Source organism: Globicephala melas, chromosome 8 (assembly GCF_963455315.2).
Source record: "Globicephala melas chromosome 8, mGloMel1.2, whole genome shotgun sequence".
NCBI lineage: Eukaryota > Metazoa > Chordata > Mammalia > Artiodactyla > Delphinidae > Globicephala > Globicephala melas.
The window spans coordinates 42,679,078-42,697,737 of record NC_083321.1 but is presented as its reverse complement, the minus strand read 5'-3'; the positions used below and the strand labels follow the sequence as shown (position 1 = coordinate 42,697,737).

The following is an 18,660-nucleotide window of genomic DNA, read 5'->3' as shown; positions in this document are numbered from 1 at the left end:
GACTGCCCTGGGATACAGAGCAGTGCCTGGTACCTAGTAGGGCTGCCTGCATCTGCTTCCCTCCTGGCCGCCTTTGTTGTAATGTTGCATGGACTTGAGGCGGCGGAAGGGGGTGGAATGGTGGTCGCACTAAGCTCTCCATACTCAGGCCCTGCGCCTCCCCTCTTCCAGTCAATCCCCAGGAGGAATTCTTATCCCCTTTTTGGGGAAGGCTTTGAATAAATGATCTGATGCCTTTTCAACAAAGGCATATTGATATGTTAGTGTGCAGACAGCAAGGGGTACTGGATTAGATCATTTTCACATTGGTGTTTGTGCCACTTTGACATTTGTTTGGAATGACCATAGGTTACATGCATAATTTAAGGAGAATAAATCTTTGAGAAAGATTTCTTTTGGTTCTGTAATCTTTAGTGCTACAGAAAAATAAACGAAAGCCTCCCGCACAGTTTTCCTGTGATCAGGAATTCCAAGGAGGCTACCAGACGAAGTGCCTCATGTGGGTGTGAAACATTTCTTCAGATGTGCTGGCCGCTTGCAGTTGTTGCAGGGAAGGCAGGAATTGGGGACAACTTGGTTCCAGCTTCAGGGTTACAATCTAGAAGCTGAGAGTGGCAAAATGACCTGACTTGTACAGTGTAAAAAGCCCTGCGGATAAATGCTATAGAATAGCAGGTCCAGGTCTGCTGGCATTGCTGTTTGTAGAATGAGTATTTGTGATAAAATAATCTCCCTCCTTCTGTCTGCCATTCTGCCGCCATCTTGCTTCTTGGTGATCCCAGTGACAAATTCTCGGATGGTTTGACATTTTAGAGTTATCGTGCTAATTGCCACAGTGAGGTAGACGCCGTTTGTTTTACTTTATTTTCTTTTAAACAACTTGTTCTGCTCTGGAGATTTGATTATCATCGAGCAAAGTGCTCCTGGTAGATAGTAGGTACTTAGCAAATTTTGCATGATTCATTGTGAACTTGCAATTCAGAGTGAGTACTGTTCTCAGATGAAAATTTCCTCTCATCTGTGAAGATTATCCAGCTTCTGCCTGCTGTTTTCTTTCTGTTCCTAACATGATACATAGGAACAAAAGACACTTGGATCTCAGAATTCCATATTCTCTCCTAGGAGTTATCCTCCAAGCAGAGCTGGTGACTGAAAAGTCTGCGGTAGAAGCAGCGAGAGCAGTATGTTGACGGTTACCGTGTCCTTATACTATCTTTTGATTTCTCTCTTAGGTTTATTTTCTTGAAAAGGCTCCAGGCTTCGGCTTGGAAAATCCAACCGCCAAAATTGAGCCCAGCAGCTGGAGCGGCAGTGAGAGCCCTGCCGAAAACATGGAAAGGATGAGTGACTCTGCAGATAAGCCCATTGACAATGATGCAGAAGGGGTCTGGAGCCCCGACATTGAGCAGAGCTTTCAGGAAGCCTTGGCTATCTATCCACCGTGTGGGAGGAGGAAAATCATCTTATCCGATGAAGGCAAGATGTATGGTAAGTGATTTGAAATGCTGCAACCTGCTTTTGTGGTAAGGGGTCAACGTAGCTAGCCTTCTACTGAGATCCATTCCTTGTATTGGGTTGAATGATCTTTGTACAATTTTAGTTGGCCATCCAAGGGACTGAATCTCAACTGAAGAGGAGAGTCAGTAAAGGACCTCTGGGAAATCATTCCCTGGAGTTTCTTCTTCTTCTTCATATCAAAAGCTCTCGAGGACCAGATAGGAACAGAGGTAGTTGCAGTGGCATATGCAGACACCAAAAGTGGGGACTAATTCTTCTGAATGCACGCCCCATCAAAGGGAAGTGCTGCTGCCTAGCTCCAGATAACTGACTGAAGCTCCGTAGAAATGGGGCCTCGTGCTGCCAAATCTAGCAAGATACATGTTTATATATGAAATGTACTCATTTTTAAAAGCCAGCATTTTTTTTTTAAACACAACCCTGTATAGGCCATATAAAACATGCCCAGGGACTTGATCAGACCTTTGAACCACCAGTTTGCTGCGTTGTTGCCAATTTGCAGTTGAATGGCCAGACAAGGCACTGACCCCCAGGCTACTCTGACCAGTCTCCCTTTCCACATGGGGACCCCTCACAGTGCACTCAAAACTCCAAGAGCACCCAAGAGGATGAGACCAGTTGACCAGATGGCTGGGGATGCCAAAGGTGGCAGCAAGCACCCACCCACTAGTCTGGGGCTTGCACACTGGGTTAGGACTTTCCCTGCACCTGCTGTAAAGGCTTCCAGCTGCTGACCTGTACTTTCTGCCTGCTTACCTTTTGGGAAGCAGATGGCAGGTGGTTGCAGATACATTCTGCTTGTCTAATTGGGCACGTTAAGTTGACAGTTTGCACTGTGGCTGAGTCTAAAGAGATGCAAACAAATAACCTAAACTAAAAGAGAACCGGCTCAGCAGCCTAGCGGAGCTTGTTAACTTATCATGGGAGTGATTTATTTCTAAATAATTTGAAAGCTTTTCCATAATAGGGTGTTGTACCTTTAATACCGCACCTCCTTTATCAGGAGCCGTAGGAGGCTGCAGCTCAAACTAGCACCCACTGCTGAGGAGAAAGCAGATGGTGGTGCAGCTGCCACCAGCTGTGCCCCCCACCCTGCCCTACCCCTCTCCAATTTGGATGATGTAATGGAAACAAGGAAAATTTTGCTTTCTGCAGCATTCGAGTCTCTCTCCCTTGGCCAGTCGGTGTCACACACACAGGAGAGAAAGAGAACGTAAACCTTCAGTATTTGTTTTATGTTCTCATGTGATCCTTCGTAGCCAAAGAAGCTTCTTCGTGTCTGGTGAAATGGACTCAAGATGAAACATCTCAGCTGCTGTGGGTAGAAAGTTTCAGGGCCTTCGATTTTCTGTGTGCTTGTATCTTTCCTGGGCTACCCTTCCTCAGCCTGGCTATTTGCTTTCAGGGTCTTGTTTTCATACCTAAAAATACAACTTCCCCATTTTAAAGGCAGAGAAAAGCACTTTAATCTTTGAGCCTTCTTTGAAGCTGATTTTATTAGGAGTAGTGAAGGTGGCTTCGGGCCGTTCTACCTTGTACCAACACCCATTTGTTTACCCAGAGATTGTTTTAATCTAAAATACTGGCCTAGTGTTGGACATGCTGGTGGGAAGAACTACTGCCTTTCATTTCTCACTGGGAATATGGGAAAGGAGCTGTCCCTTTAGGAAGCAGGTTTTTGGGCTAGGAATAAGAACATAATTCAAAGCCGGAGTTATTCTTTTCAACTCCAGTTTTGTTTTGTTTTTTTCCATTGATTTTACTTTTTAGGTGGCAGCCATGGTAGATTGAACTAATTTTTTTTGTGAAAATAATTTGTGAAAGAATTCTTGTTGGTATTCGGGGGTCAAAGGCAGCAGACTAGGAAAAAGAATTGTGAGAAGCTTTGGATTTGAGCCGTCTACCCACAGTGAACTTGAACAATCCTACCCCTTGGTGTGTGTCTGAGTTTTCTCCCCTGTACAAAACGAGGGTAAAGTAGATGATATCCGTGGTCCTTGGGGCGTATATGTTGTATGATGCTGGATTTTGTGACTTGTACTTCAGTAAGAGTGATCAGTCTGTTGACAAATGTGGTGCTGGTTGTGGAGCATGTCTTTAATACTGAAAGTAATCAGATTCTGAGTGCTTCCTGAGAGCGTGTGTTCTTGACGCATAGATTCTTTTTTTCCTGAAATCCACGTTACATTTATTGACTGTGTTGGTGACCAACCTGATTTAAAATTGGGCAGTCATTTTGAGCGAGTAGCATTAGGAATTACAACTGCAAGGTCATGTGTCCTGGTTAGGGGTGCAAGAGATGGATTTGCTGCAGTGGCCCTGAAGCCATCCCCATGTCTAGGCCACTGCCTGGGAGAGAAAACATCCCCTTCAACTCCCTCTCTTTGGCCAGCGTGGAGGAGCTTTGCTTGTACTGCTGCTTTGGAAGGGAAACATGGTGGTTATCAGGGCTATGGGAGATGGAGACTGGATCCCTTCAGAGAAGCTAGCCCAGGTGCCTGAGAGCTGCATGGGACCTGCCTGTAACTTTGAGGGCGAGAGAAGGTTGATTTGGGAGCCTCCACAGTGAGGCCCCAGCCACTCGGGAATTGAGTCATGGGAGCAGTGTGGGACCAGAGCTACTGTTCCTTGGCTTCCAGCCTGTTCCCCATCTTACCACACATGAATCAGGACACAAACCAGACCAGGAGTCGAGGTTTCTGAAGGTCCTAAGAGCATGCTTTTTCTCTTAAGCATTTTGGAAATGAAAACATTGAAAGCATTTTGGATTCCATGGAGTAAAATCAAAATAATTTAATGCCTTCTAGTGAGATACCAAGTGTTTTTGACTTGAGGGGGTTATTCCGGTATTTCTGAGCATCTGTAGAGTACTGTGATGTCACTAATCCTGAGCCTTTGGAGAAGCAAGGTCAAGTGCAGTGCTGATTTATTTTGGTAATGAAGTCTCCTCCGTGGTTGACAGTGGGGCAAATGCGATCTTATAGAGGGGGAAAATGGAAAGCTCTCTTTACTTTGAGGTTTGGGCCATTAGAAAAGATGGCTTAATTTTCCCTATGCTACCTGGGTTGGTGGAGAGGCCGAGCCTTTATGTGTCTGGTCTCCACGTGGACAGATTATTTCTGCTTGCGGTACCCTATGGGTAGGCAGTTGTTCTTAGGGATTATTAGAAGGAGGGTGAGACTTCTTTGACTGTTCTTAAGAGGTTACAAGCTCACTCCCTCTCTTCTCTGTGTTTTCTTTTTCCTTTCTTTTTCGTATTTTTACATTGCTGTGTGTCTCTTTCTCTGTGGAGAAAGCTGTGGAGTAGTTAGCAGGAGGACAAGATGGCAGAGATGTTCTTGATCAGCAGAGTTGTCTGGAATTGAATTTCACAGGAGCAGGTCACAGCTTAAAACAAGACAGAACAAAACAGTGAATCATGGGAATATCTGGATGTGTTTTCTATTGCACTTGAAAACCCTAGTCAGGCAGTGTGGTCAAATATCTCTCATAATCAAGTTAGGGACCGGAGCTAACATTCACTGGCTGCTTGCCTCAGAGACACGCAGTGTAGCACCTTAAAGTTTGAACTTTGGAATTGGTATGAAGCCTGGCCCTACCTCTTCTAGACATCAGACTCCGGGCAAGTTGCTCTTCCTCTCTGTGCCTCCATTTCTTCAACTGCAGGAGAGATTTAGATAGATCTTCCTTCACAGGATCGTTATAAGAATTAAATGAACTTGTGGTTTGGGATCCTCCTACCACGCTTGAACAGTGTCTGGCATACAGTGAGAGTTAGTCAGTGTTTCTGAAGTGAAAATAAAGAAGTGCTCTCTGCCAATAGCTGGGTTAAAGGCTTTACATAAAACTTCCGTCTCACGCTCACAACAACATTTTGAGGTGGGTATTGTGATTCCCACTTTATAGATGAGGAAGCTGAGTCTAAAAGGGATAAAGTGGCTTGTGCATGACCAGTATAAATGGTATAGCTGGATGCTTTCAAAACCAGCTCTGATTGACTCCCAAACCCGGACTGTTTCCACTGTGCTTTCATTCCTTCCTTGCTGGAGGTCATTATAAGTGAATTCAACAAGTCAGCATTGAGAGTACCGCCTGTATTCCGGCCCCGTACTAGGGGTTGTCAGGGATACAGCAGCGAGCCAGACAGACAAGTCCCTGCCCTCATGGAGCCATCACAAGTTCATTTGCAGGAAGCACTGACCTGAGGTTAGGGCTGTGTGCCAGAGCTTTCTGGGAAGTCTGAGACCCCTTTGAAGATGTTCACCTTCCACTTAGCCTTTTGAAGCCTGTTCTTGGCCACCAGTGTCCAGGGCACCTGGCCCAATGCTGGCAGGAAGAAAGCTTCTCAAATATCGCAGCGGGGAGGATCCTAGATCATAAGGCTGGCCTTGGTGGTGGCCAGAAAGATGTCTGGAAGATTCTGGTGCCCTAGGATCCTACAGGCAGCTTGGGCAGAGCAATTGCTGGACAATTGATTTCTCCTTTTGTGAGCAGATATCTTCAGGGTCCTTGCTTAGGAGAGCTCCAGGGGTGCCCCCACTTTCTTGCTGGGTTGCCAGGCCTACTGGTCAGCCCTAGAGAGCTGAGTTGTGAGGCATAGAAAGGTTGAGGAGGAAGATATCGCTGGGCCAGTCCTCCCTGGCTGGTCTTCCCCAGTTGCTGACCTGAGCCCTCCCAACCAGGGGAGCACAGGAGTCGGACTTGCCTCTTTTGCTTACTTCATAGAAGTACAAGATAGAGGAGAGAGGGGGCTGCTTCAGTGAGGTCGTGGCAGAACTGACAAGGGGACATCAGAAGGAGTGCACACAAGCAGGCACAGGTGTGCGCCAGTTCATCAGTGCAGACAAAGCGGCTGACATCTGAGGTCCCCATGCTCCTCCTCCTCTGAAGAACTGGGCAAGGCAGTGCAGAGTCGTCCCTCTGGAAGACGGGGTACTTTCACGTCATTTCTATGGGGACCAGGAAGGTGGGCTACCTTTGTGGAGGCCCCAGCAGCCCTGATGTGGACATGGATGTAGAATCTGAGCCCTGTAGGATCTCCAGGCCTTGGGAGAGTGAGCCTTGGGGCCTGACCTGGACTTGTTCTTCCCATTTCTCTGTCTGAACATCATGTGGCATCTTTGATTTCCCCTTTCTGTCTTACCTGTGATCTGGGATATTATTTCAAATGAATTTGCTAGAAATGTGAAGGACAAAGTGCTGTGCCCTTAGAACAGGCTAGAAGCTCCGTAAGGCAGGGGCCCCACCCTGTCTTGCTGGACAGAGAAGGTATCAGTGATGTATGCTGAATATATGCATGTGTGAGTTATTATTTAAAATAAAGAAAGGTGAGTAGGTAAACCTCTGAGCCCCGAGAGGAGCTGGCTAGAAAGAAAGGGAGAAAACAGGGAAAAAAAAAGAGAGAGAGAGAGAGAGAAAGGTGTGTTGGTATATTTAATGGTCTTCCTAGACTGAGAAGGAAGAAATACTGGTTTTTGCTCTGTGTGTTGGCAAATGTTAGTTCAAGAGGTAGGAAGGATTTCTACCCACATAAGCACAGCAACAGAACAAGGGTTAATTCTGGGATCCTCAGAACACATGAGTAATGGGGGATTTTGAAATAGTTTGGTTCCTGTGAGAATAGCAAAGCCAACGTCATCAGTGTTTGGACTGGGAAGTTTAACATAGTGGGGGTCTGACCTACAAAGGTTTATGCACAAGGTGTGAGCCCTTGTGCAATCCAGGTAAAAAATAGCTAATTAGGATGGCTCAAGAATTGGTCATAAGGGCGAAAAAAAAAATAAGAGAGAGAATGTTAAATTATTACCAAGTTGGAAACTTATGCTTTTCAACAGCTTTCTGTGGCAATGGATGAGCGCTGGGATTCGGGAAGACATGGATTCGGGAGTCGTTCAGTGAGGGCCTGTGCTGTGCGTGGACTGTGAGTGGGGACTACAGATGTAAAATAATTAAGAAAGCTGACCTGTTTGACCACTTAACTGTGTGCTAGGCACTTTCTCATTGCTTTAGAATGCGTCGACTTGTTTATTCCTCAGAACAACCCAATGATGTAGGTTACCATGACTATCCCTGTTCTATAGCTGAGGAAGCTGAGGCCCACCAAGGTCAAGTTACTTGCTCAAGGCCACAGTAAATAAGTCGTAGAGTTGACGTTTGAAAGTCAGCTTGATACAACAAGCCAGTTAAGACAACTAACTACAATATTGACATGGAAGGAAGTATATTCTGTTCTAGAGAGATATACGGCTCAGTAGTAGGGCAGTAGAAAGTAACGATTGTTTATGATTGGGGAATGCGCATGTCTATATTTGAAAGTGCAAAAGGCTGGAAGAGTCAGAGTCTGAGAGGCAGACTTAGGTGAACTAACTTTCAATGGGAAAAGGCCACTTAGTGTTTTTTATTTTTTTTTTTGCTTTTAAACTTACTTTGGGTTACAGACTCCCTTTGAGAATCTATAGAAAGTTGTGGATCTCTTCTCCAAAAGAATGCATGCTTGTGCACAGTTACAGAATTGTTGCATATAATTGTTGCAAGGGATTTCTGAAGCCTAGGTTCACATTTGCTACTGTGGGGAGAGAGAGAGAAGGGGAAGGGCATTCAGGCCTAAGGGAGCAGCATGATAAAGGCACAGAGTCCTGAAAGGACCCAGCTCTGGTGCTCTTAGAATTGAGGGTGTATCCTGGAGGGGGATGGCAGATGAACCTAGAAATGTGGGCTGGCACTGCATTGTGGAGGGCCTCGAGTGCCATGCCAAGGTGTCCGGCGCTCATCCTGGGGACAGAGGGAAGCCATTGCATGTTTTCAGGAGAGGTGATGTGACTCAGCCTGGGTTTGACAAAGCCAACTCTGAAGGCGTGAAGAGAAGTTAGATGACTATTGCAGTAGGCCAGTGGGAGAGGCTGAGCCTAAACTTCGGTACTGACAGTGCTGGCAGAGAAGTTTCAGAGGTCGAACCAACAGGATTGGCTGACCAGATGCAATTTGTGAAAAAGAAGATAGAGTTGAAGATGATTCCAGGGTTCTGCTTCTGGGTGGTGGGGAGGACGATGGGACTATCAAATGGATGGGGAGTGGAGACATGAGAAGCAGTTTGTAGAGAGGAGAGGAATGAGGAGTTGAATTTTGTTATGTGCCGGAGGTGTACTGGGTGGCCATCCAGATGAGGGTGATCTGTGGCGTTCGGAAATTCCTGCTTGGAGCTCAGGCAGCTTGGAGTTGCAGGGGTAGTTTGGGGGCTCATCGCCAGAGAAGGGATGAGAATGGGGGATATGCGCAGGCTCACGTGTACTGTGGTGAAATGGGCATGGATTTTAAATGGAGTGTCTGTGTTTGTGGGAGAGTAAAAAGATTGCCTTTTTAAGAAAAAGATAGACCCATCAGTGGTTCCCAAGTCTGACCATCATCAGCAGAAGCACTTGAGAAGCTTAAAACAAGAGACATAACAAAAACAGACTCAAACCAGTTGAATCAGAATCTCTGAGAGTGTGGTCTGGGAATCTGTGTTTTTAAAAGCTCCCTGAGTAATTTGGGTGATCAGCCAGGTTTGAGAGCCACTGGGCTAAGCTACAGCCTGGGTCCAAGAGGACAGGGCCACATTTTTAAAGTTGGTAAAAGAAACAAATGAGGAGGGAATGAGACTGACATTTGGAACAGTCCTTACAGACTTTGGGTACAGGAAATGAGCTACATTATTCAGTTTATGCTCCCTGTGTACAGAGAGGGAACATTACCATGGCCCAGATTTGCCATGTACAGGAAGAGCCGTGAGGTAGTATCTTAAAGGGCATAAAAAGTTAAAGGAAGACTTATTTTAGGACAGGGTAGAGACTTGGCCATTTGGTTAGTAGAGGAGAAAATATATGTAATTGAGGATATGTATGATGGAATAGAACCAGGAAGAGACTTAAAAAGGAGTAGGGCTTCTTTTACTCTGATGCATAATGGCAGGAGAAGGGTCCAGGTAGAGGGCCCAGGGAGGGCATAGTGATTCCTTTCTTCAGATGAGAAGTAAGGCCATGTGAGCTGAGGTGGCTTATGGGCTTTTGAAAAATAGAGCAAGCTTAGTAGAGATACTGTGGGGGAATGGGATATGGACGCACGGGGGTGAGTAAAAGAATTGCTGAGCGGTGGAAGGAGGGCCTGAGAGAAGTTGGAGAACATTACTTTCTTCTTTTAATTGAAATTTTTATTGAGATAATTGTAGATTCACATGCAATTGTAAGAAATAATACGAAGATCCTTTGTACATTTTGCCCATTTCCCCCCAGTGGTTACATTTTGTAAAACTGTAGTATAATATCATAATGAGGATATTAATGTTGATATAATCCACTGATCTTATTCAGATTTCCCCACTTCTACTTGTACTCATTTGTGAATGAGTGTGTATGTGTGTGTGTGTTTTATTAAGTTCTGTACAGTGTTATCACCTGTGTAGGTTTGTGTATCCACACCTCAATGGTACAGAACAGTTCCAACACCACAGGGATCCCCAGGGTTGCCCTTTTATAACCATACCCAATGCTGTCCTGCTTCCCCTGACTTTACCCCTAACTCCTAGCAACCATTAGTTATTCTCTATTTCTAAAATGTTGTCGTTTCAAACATGTTATCTAGTGAAATCATACTGTATGTAACTTTTTGGGATTGGCTTTTTTCCATTCATCATAATTCCCTGGAGATTCATCCAGGTTGTGTGTGTATCAGTAGTTTGTTCCTTTGATTGTTGAGTGGTTCCCTAGTGTGTATGTACCACAGTGTACTTACCCTCTCACCTGTTCAAGGGTATCTGGGTTGATTCTAGTTTTTGGCTATTACAAATAAAGCTGCTATGACCGTTTATATACAGGTTTTTGTGTGAACGTAAGTTTTCATTTCAGTGGGATAAATGCATTGCTGGGTCAAATGGTAGTTGTGCCTTCAGTTTTTGTTTGTTTGTTTGTTTTTTTTAAACTGCTCAAGTGTTCTTCAGAGCAGCTGTACCATTTTACATTCTCACTTGCAATCTAGGTTCTCTGCATCCTCACCAGCATTTGGTGGTATCACTATTGTTTGTTTTAGCCATTCTGATAGGTGTGTGGTGATATCCCATGTGGTTTTAAATTGCGTTTCCCTAATGACTAATGATGTGGAACATCTTTTCAGATGCTTATTTGCCATCTGTATATTCTCTTCAGTGAAATGTCTGTTCATGTCTTTTGTCCCTTTTTTAGTTGGATTATTTATATTTTTACTGTTGAGTTTTGGGAGTTCTTTATTTTAGATATGAGTTCCTTGTCAGGTATGTGGTTTGCAAATATGTTCTCCTTGTCTGTAGCCTATCTTTCCATCTTCTTCACATGGGCTTCCGCAGAGTAAAAGTTTTAAATTTTGATGAGATCCAATGGATTAATTTTCCTTTTTGTGCATTGTACTTTTAGTGTCAAGTCTAAGAACTCATTGCCTAACCCTGGATCCTGAAAATTTTCTTCTGTGTTTTGTTCTGAAAGGTTTCTGGTTTTATGTTTTACATTTAAGTCTATGATCTGTTTTGAATTAATTTTTGTACAAGGCGGAGAACGTTACTTTGGGGGAACCCACTGGTGTTATTATGTGATATATATTTTTTTCTGCCAGGGGATTATTGGTTTATCCATATTTTGACAATGTCAAGGCTTGGGGCCTGAGACACCAAGGTGCTAGTGAGTGCATGCTTGCACCAGTCTAGGTAGGGACAGGGACAAGGTGAAGCTGGAGGGGCCGGCAGGTCGTGACATGTGCTGCTCAGAGGCTGTGCACACGTAGGAGAGGTGGCGGGACAGGAGGCTGTGGTCATGCACAGGTGAGGAAGCATCTGAGGTTAGAGGTGGAGAGATTTCAAGTGACGAGTTTCAAGGTGTGGCCGCAAATGTGGTCAACTGATGTGAACGTGGGTGATGGCCACTGGAGACACGGAAGTAGGACATGGTGAGGCTCATCAGCATTGATTGGATAATATGTTGACGTTGAAGTCCACAGTAGTGAACTGTGAATTTGCAAATAAACCTACCAAAGTGTAACCAGTTAGTAGGGGGATTTCTATTTTTCTTTTTCTTTCTTTCTTTTTTTTTTGCGGTACGCGGGCCTCTCACCGTTGTGGCCTCTCCCGTTGCCGAGCACAGGCTCCGGATGTGCAGGCTCAGCGGCCATGGCTCACGGGCCCAGCCGCTCGCGGCATGTGGGATCTTCCCGGACCGGGGCATGAACCCGTGTCCCCTGCATCGGCAGGCGGACTCTCAACCACTGCACCACCAGGGAAGCCCAGGGGGATTTCTTTGAGGAGGACATGACCCCATGGATATGAATGGGAAGAGTTTGATATTGATATGAATGGCATGGGCCTAGTAAAGAGCAGGTGGCAGAACAGTCTGGCAAAAGGAACATCGGGGTCACAAGAAATTGCTAACATTCTCTGCCTTCCTCCTCCCAAATTCTTTGGCTGCCCTAAAACTATACCTATTTGTGATGTATCTATATGCCTTGTTGCCCTCATCTGTAGAATGGGGCGAGGAAATCAACATGTTTCTCCATACCTCTCAGCAATGTTGAGAGAAAATGCAATTATGTATGAGAAAGTATTTTGAACTGAATTCTAAAAATACTACTGTTCTTAGGTTAAGCCCCCCTGTTCATGGCACATTGGAAAGGTAGGAAAGTACATTTTGGAGCAGTCACTCAGGATTAAGTTGCCTAGCCTAAGTAGAGGGGTGTTTGGTTAAGGGAGGTACTTTGGTAGAAACATTTCAGAGTTTCTGCCAAAGAAGGTACTGGAGAAGGGGAGATCAGGGCAAACTTGACTAGGTCAGAGTCACAGCTGATGGAAGGGACCAGTGGGCAGTGGGAACCTGTTGCCGGCAGAGGCTGGGCAGGCCCCATAGCAGTAGCTTCCACTGGACTCACGGATGTGCACTTTTTTAGCTGCAAGGCCCTGGGTTCCAATGCTGTCCCTGCTGACTTCCACCTAGGGCTAGAGCTTCGATTCCTCTCTCTATAGCATTTCACTTGAGAGTGTGTCTTAATTTCTTAATACCATTGTTATTTAAATGTATCCCATTCCTTTGGTAGTAAGTGTTTAAAGTGGTCATTTTACAAATTATTGTTATTATGATAGTGTTCTGCTGATCTCTGTAGTAGAGGGCCTATCCTAGAGAATACTCAACTCAGTAAATTAAAACATATAAATGTGCTATGTGGTTAAGGTCATAGAAAAAAATCTGAAGGAATTTACAACATGAATAGTAGTTGCTGCAGGCAGATGGGTTTATGGGGAACTCTGTGTGTCTATTATATATTTCTGTATTAATGGAGTTCTGTTAAATAGTGAACATATGTTACTTTTGGAATTAGAGGGAAAAATAATTATATAGTTTATTTTTTCCTCCGATTCTGAGTAAGAAATACTCATTAAAGAAAAATGTGGAAAATACCAAGAATGAGAAACAAGTCATATCATCCAGGTGGACAATGGCGTGATGTTCACTAGGGATTAAGTTGGGTGGTCCACTGCAAGGTCCTGGTGGGCAGGAGAGCGGTGCTGGGAGAGGAGCTGGTGCCAACAAGCTGTTCCTTCCATGGGTTCATGGCCGAGGCACCGATCTGGGGAGACAGGTGGTTTGAGAGTGGTGGTGCTGGGGCCAGGAAGCAGGGCAGGGTGTTCTTATTATACATCGTAGGACATTGGTCCAGGAGTTCGACAGGTGCCCAGTCAGTTGGACCTGTCAGTCAGCTGTCCAGACTAACAGTGGCATTATTCTGATGTTCATGTTTTGTGGTAAAATGGTGATGGGAGAGACAGAGGAAAGCCTTCAAATAAATCCATTCTTCCAGTGTCCACATGTTCACAGCAAGCTGCTACAACAGAAGGAACAGGATCCACATCTTTGCCGAGCTAATATTAATCGTTTAACTTGTACTTTAGGGTGGACATGCTTTATTTCTGGAGGGTTGCGGGCCTGTCTTTTTAAAAATGTCGGTAGTCTTTTTGATGACCATGTTATTCTTTGTAACAGATTCCTGGCAGGTAATCTTGTACTTGCATTGCCTTTAGGCAGAGGTGGGTGGATTTTAGAGTATGAAAACACTCTGGAGACTTTAGAGAGTGCTATAAATTCTCATTTGATTATAATCATTTGATTTAATCACGTGTATATTTCATTTACTTGATATTTACCTGCTATGCCTTCACTACAGATTATTCCATCTGCCCACCTTTCTTCTCTCAAATGCTTCAATTCCAGGTAAATAATAAAATCAAATCGTTCTTCAAAGTCCATATGGATATTATTTCTTTAAAGCCTCTTCCTGTATCAGATATACGCCCTCTCCTTTCTGCCCTTTTAGAATACAGTCTGAAAGGTGTGACAGTGAAATTTCCTGCCTGGGGCATTTAATTTATTTAAAAAAATTTTATGTAGTGTTGCAGTGCTCCCCCTCTACAGGCGGTGAAATTGGTCATTAGCTGAAAAAAAAAAATTCCATAGACACTGTTCTTTTTACAATAGCTGGAGGAACTTTTTAGGCTACCTTGAAAGCAAGTGCTCTGGGGGAAATGTAATTGATCACCCCAAAGCTCTGGAGCATCCCGAGCCCCCCCCCCCCCAGCCATTTACAAAAGTCCTAATTACTCACTCTGTGCCTGCCCTCTTCCCTGGGTCTGCCTCTGTGCGCTGTGACTTGCTTGCTATTGTGTTGAGACAGGCTTTGGCAACTGTCTCTTAGATGAATGGTTCTATTACAAACACAGTAGCTTCCGTGACAGCTTAGAGGAGATTGTTGTTTATGACTGCTTTTATGGAGAGGGGTTTGGTGCACATTAATGTCCTGATAAAGACATTTGTACCTATAAAGTAGCCACAGCCTTAAACATACTTGATTGTGAATAAGGTATTGGGGCTGATGACATGCCAGATGTTAGGTATCGGATTGCATGTTTATTCAACTGTTGCTGCAGTCTCTGTACTTGGATGTGCCTTTGTGTTTGCTGTCTCACAGCAACACACAGACTGCAATGGCGATATGATCCTGATTATGGAAGATGCTGTTTGGGTTACTTGGATCCTAAGCCGTGTGTATTAGGAAGCATTCTCTCAGTCCCCGTGTGTCCTGAGACAGCAGTCATGAACAGTTGTTAGGTGAAGGGAATTGCCAGGTGGGATGGCCACATGCATTGGGATAGGGGCCTTTTGAGATGGACAAATCTTAGTCAGGCCTGGACTGACCAGAGCAGGCATTGTAACAGAGATTGATAATAATAATAATAACGGTATTTATCCAGTGCTTGCAGTGTGCCAGGTACTGTTCCAAACAATTAACATCAACTCATTTAAGCCTCCTTACAAATCAATAGCTATTATTATTATTCCCATGTTACAGATGAGGAAACCAAGGCCTAAAAAGGTTCAGTAAATTGCCCAGGATCGTAGAACTAAGAACTCCTGGAGCCAGGATGTGAATCCCCATCAGTTTGGTTCCATTGCCTGAACTCTTCACCACCATCTTCTGCTGCCTCTGATTTGTGACAGGATGGGAATCTGAGGTTCTCTGGACTGTACCCCTACATTGCTGCCTTGCTGTGTGGAAGAGAGTTTTGGTTCCAAGTAAACAATGAAAAAAGGAGAATGGGCTTTCCTGGTATCTGGGACACTCTTCATCCTGTTTTCTGCCTGGTAAACTCCTACTGGTCCTTCAAGACCAGTAGGAGTAGAAAATACTCCCCCCCTCTCTGAAACCTTCCTTAGTCTCCACAGGCAGAGCTAGTTGCTCCCTCCTTTGTGTTTCCATAGCATGTTATTTGACCGCCTTTCAGACTCTTTTTTTTTTTTAAACATCTTTATTGGAGTATAATTGCTTTGCATTGTTGTGTTAGTTTCTGCTGTATAACAAAGTGAATCAGCTATACGTATACTTATATCCCCATATCCCCTCCCTCTGGTGTCTCCCTCCCACCCTCCCTATCCCACCCCTCTAGGTGGTCACAAAGCACTGAGCTCATCTCCCTGTGTTATGTGGCTGCTTCCCACTAGCTATCTGTTTTACGTTTGGTAGTGTATATATGTCCATGCCACTCTCTCACTTCGTGCCAGCTTACCCTTCCACCTCCCCGTGTCCTTAAGCCCATTGTCTACCTCTGCGTCTTCATTCCTGTCCTGCCCCTGGGTTCTTCAGAACCATTTTTTTTTTTTAAGATTCCATGTAAGTATGTTAGCATACGGTATTTGTTTTTCTCTTTCTGACTTACTTCGCTCTGTATGACAGACTCTAGGTCCATCCACCTCATTATAAATAATTCAGTTTCATTTCTTTTTATGGCTGAGTAATATTCCATTGTATATATGTGCCACATCTTCTTTATCCGTTCATCTCAGACTCATTTTTAATGTGCGTGTCTGTATCTCCAGCCCCTAGCATAGTGCCTGGCACACATTAGGCCTTCAAAAAAAATGTTTGAATTAGTGAAAGTTGCTGGTGATAATACTTTCATCTTTTTTCTCTATAAGGTGTTCTTTCCCGCAGCCTTATTGTTATCACATTTACAACATTCTAAAGAAATAATGGAGGCGAGGATTATAATTTCATAGATAAGAAGCTGAGGCACAGAGCCCATGATGTTTTCCATTAGAGCATCTTATCTTGAGGAACCTCTTGGTGAAGCAGAACTTAGTGTAGAACCAGCAGCACCTCACTCCCATGTTTACACCCTTCTGTTGTAACCGTATTGACCCTGTGCCTGAGGTGTTGCGAATGAGAGCAGTTTAGTTTAGTTTACGTTTTATGTCAGTATCACAATGGTTTTGTCCAAATGGGACATTCAGTGGCTTTCTTCATTGCTGAGCTTGGTTTGGTTATTGCAGTGACTGAATCTGCCCACTTCCCACCCTGATTTGATTTTTACAAGTCAGAAATTCTGTCCTTAGAAAGCTAGACTTCGACAATTATTTTTTCCTAGTATGTACCTGACACAGTATGTTTGTACGCTTATCTGTCTCCGAATGGAGGGTGTGTGTGTGTCTGTTTGTGTACATGCGCAAGTGTACATAGCTTTTTTCAGGTTGACTCTGGGTTTAGTTTTAGTTGTCTGAACGTTACCTCAACCACTGATTATTCTAAGATGACATTGTTGAGCCTGGATGATTCACTTAAGTGGAACAACGAACCAAGTAAGCTATCACTGTGGAATTCAGAAGGATGTTAAGTTAGGGCGGGTTACTAGACCTTTGTGACCAGGTCACAAAATCTGATTAGTATAGTTTTAACCTGCCACTAATCTAGTTAGTGTCTGGTTTGTATGGGGGCTTGTCAGTTAGCTCAAAGGAGTAAGTTCTTCATGGTGATGAAGGTCATAGGGTCAGGAGTGGGGGCTGACTGGGTTTAAATCCTGTGTCTACTATGTGTGACCGTGGGCAGTTTAATATTCTTAGACCTTCATTTCCTCATCTGATAAATGGGGCAAATACGAGTGCCCATCTTACAAGTTTGATGTGAAGGTTAAATAAGATAATGTGTGAAAACGTTTTGCACGCCCAACCCATTCTTTGAGAACAATATATTAACCCTGAAAACAAAACCAAAGACTTTATAAGAAGACTATAGACTAAATCTCTTATGAATATAGATGCAGAAATCCCCAACAAAATACTTGCAAACCGAATCCTGCAACATATATAAGGGATTACACACCATGCCCAAGTGGGATCTACCCCAGGAATGCAAAGTTAGTTTAAAATTCGAAATTAGTTAATGTATATAATAACATCATATCAATAAAGAACAAAAATCACATTAACATCTCAGTAGATGCACAAAAAGCATTTGACAAAATCCAACACCTCTTCGTGATATTAATACTCAACAAGCTAGAAATAGAACTTCCTCACCTGATAAAGGGCATTTATGAAAACTCCACCACTAACATCATACTTAAAAAGATATTCTATGTTCATGGATTGGAAGACTTAATATTATTAAGATGGCAGTAAGCACCAGATTGACCTATAGATTCATTGTAATCCCTATGAAAACCCCAGCTAACTTCTTTGTAGAAATTGACAAGCTGATCCTAAAATTCATATGGAAATTCAGGGACCCAAAATAGTGAAAACAATCTTGAAAAAGAAGAAACTTCTTTTTCAAGATAACTTCTAAACTTATTACAGAACTACAATCTTATGATGATGTGGTACTAGTATCAAGTTAGGCACACACGTCAGTGGAATAGAATCAAAAGTCCAGAAATAAACCCTCACACTTATGGTCAGTTGAGTTGCAACGAATGTATCAAGATGATTTTAAGAGGAAAACAGTAGTCTTTTCAACAGATGGTGCTGGGACTGTTGGATATCCACATGCAAAGAATGAAGTGGACCCCTTTATCATATCATACACTATAATAACTAAAAATCCATCATAGACATAAATGTAAGAACTAAAACTATAAAACTCCAGAAGAAAACTGAGAATAAGTCTTTCTGACTTTGGTTTAGCTTTCTTGGATATAACACCAAAAGCATAAGTAATATAAGTAAAAATAGATAAACTGATACTTCGTAAAAATTACAAACTTTTTGTAAATTGTAAACTTTTTACAAACACAATATTGTAAAGCAACTGTACTCCAATAAAATTTTTTAGAAGTATTAAAAAAAAGAAGACAACCCAGAGAATAGGAGAAAAACTTTTTTTAGATTATAAATCTGATAAGGGACTTGTATCTAGAATGTATAAATAACTCTTACAACTCTAATAAAAAGACAAATAACCCAATTAAAGAATGGGCAGATGATCTAAACAGACATTTCTTCAAAGAAGATATACAAATGGCCAATAAGCATATGCAAAGATGCTCACCATCATTAGGCATCAGAGAAATGCAAATAAAAACCACAATGAGATACCACTTCATATCCGCTAGGATGGCTATAGTCAAAAAGACTGGCAATAAGTGTTGGCTTGGATGTGAAGAAACGGGGACTCTTATACATGACTGGTGGAAATATAAAATGATACCACCACTTTGGAAAACAGTCTGGCAGTTCTTCAGAAGGTTCATCATAGAACTGCCATATGACCGGAAGTTCTCCTCCCAGGTATATAACTAAGAGAAGTGAGAACAGATGTCCCTACAAAAAC

General features: G+C 43.3%; 1 protein-coding gene across 2 annotated transcripts in view; it reads left to right on the top strand.

Annotated features, from left to right (window-relative positions):
- Nucleotides 1–18,660, top strand: part of TEAD1 (TEA domain transcription factor 1) — a 259,922-nt gene that overhangs the window by 81,822 nt on the left and 159,440 nt on the right. For both annotated transcript variants that reach the window (XM_030831438.2, XM_070046141.1), the window contains exon 2: nt 1,233–1,488. In XM_030831438.2, coding sequence (XP_030687298.1) covers nt 1,332–1,488 — 157 coding nt within the window. In that variant the 5' untranslated portion in view covers nt 1,233–1,331. The remainder of the gene's footprint in view (nt 1–1,232; nt 1,489–18,660) is intronic.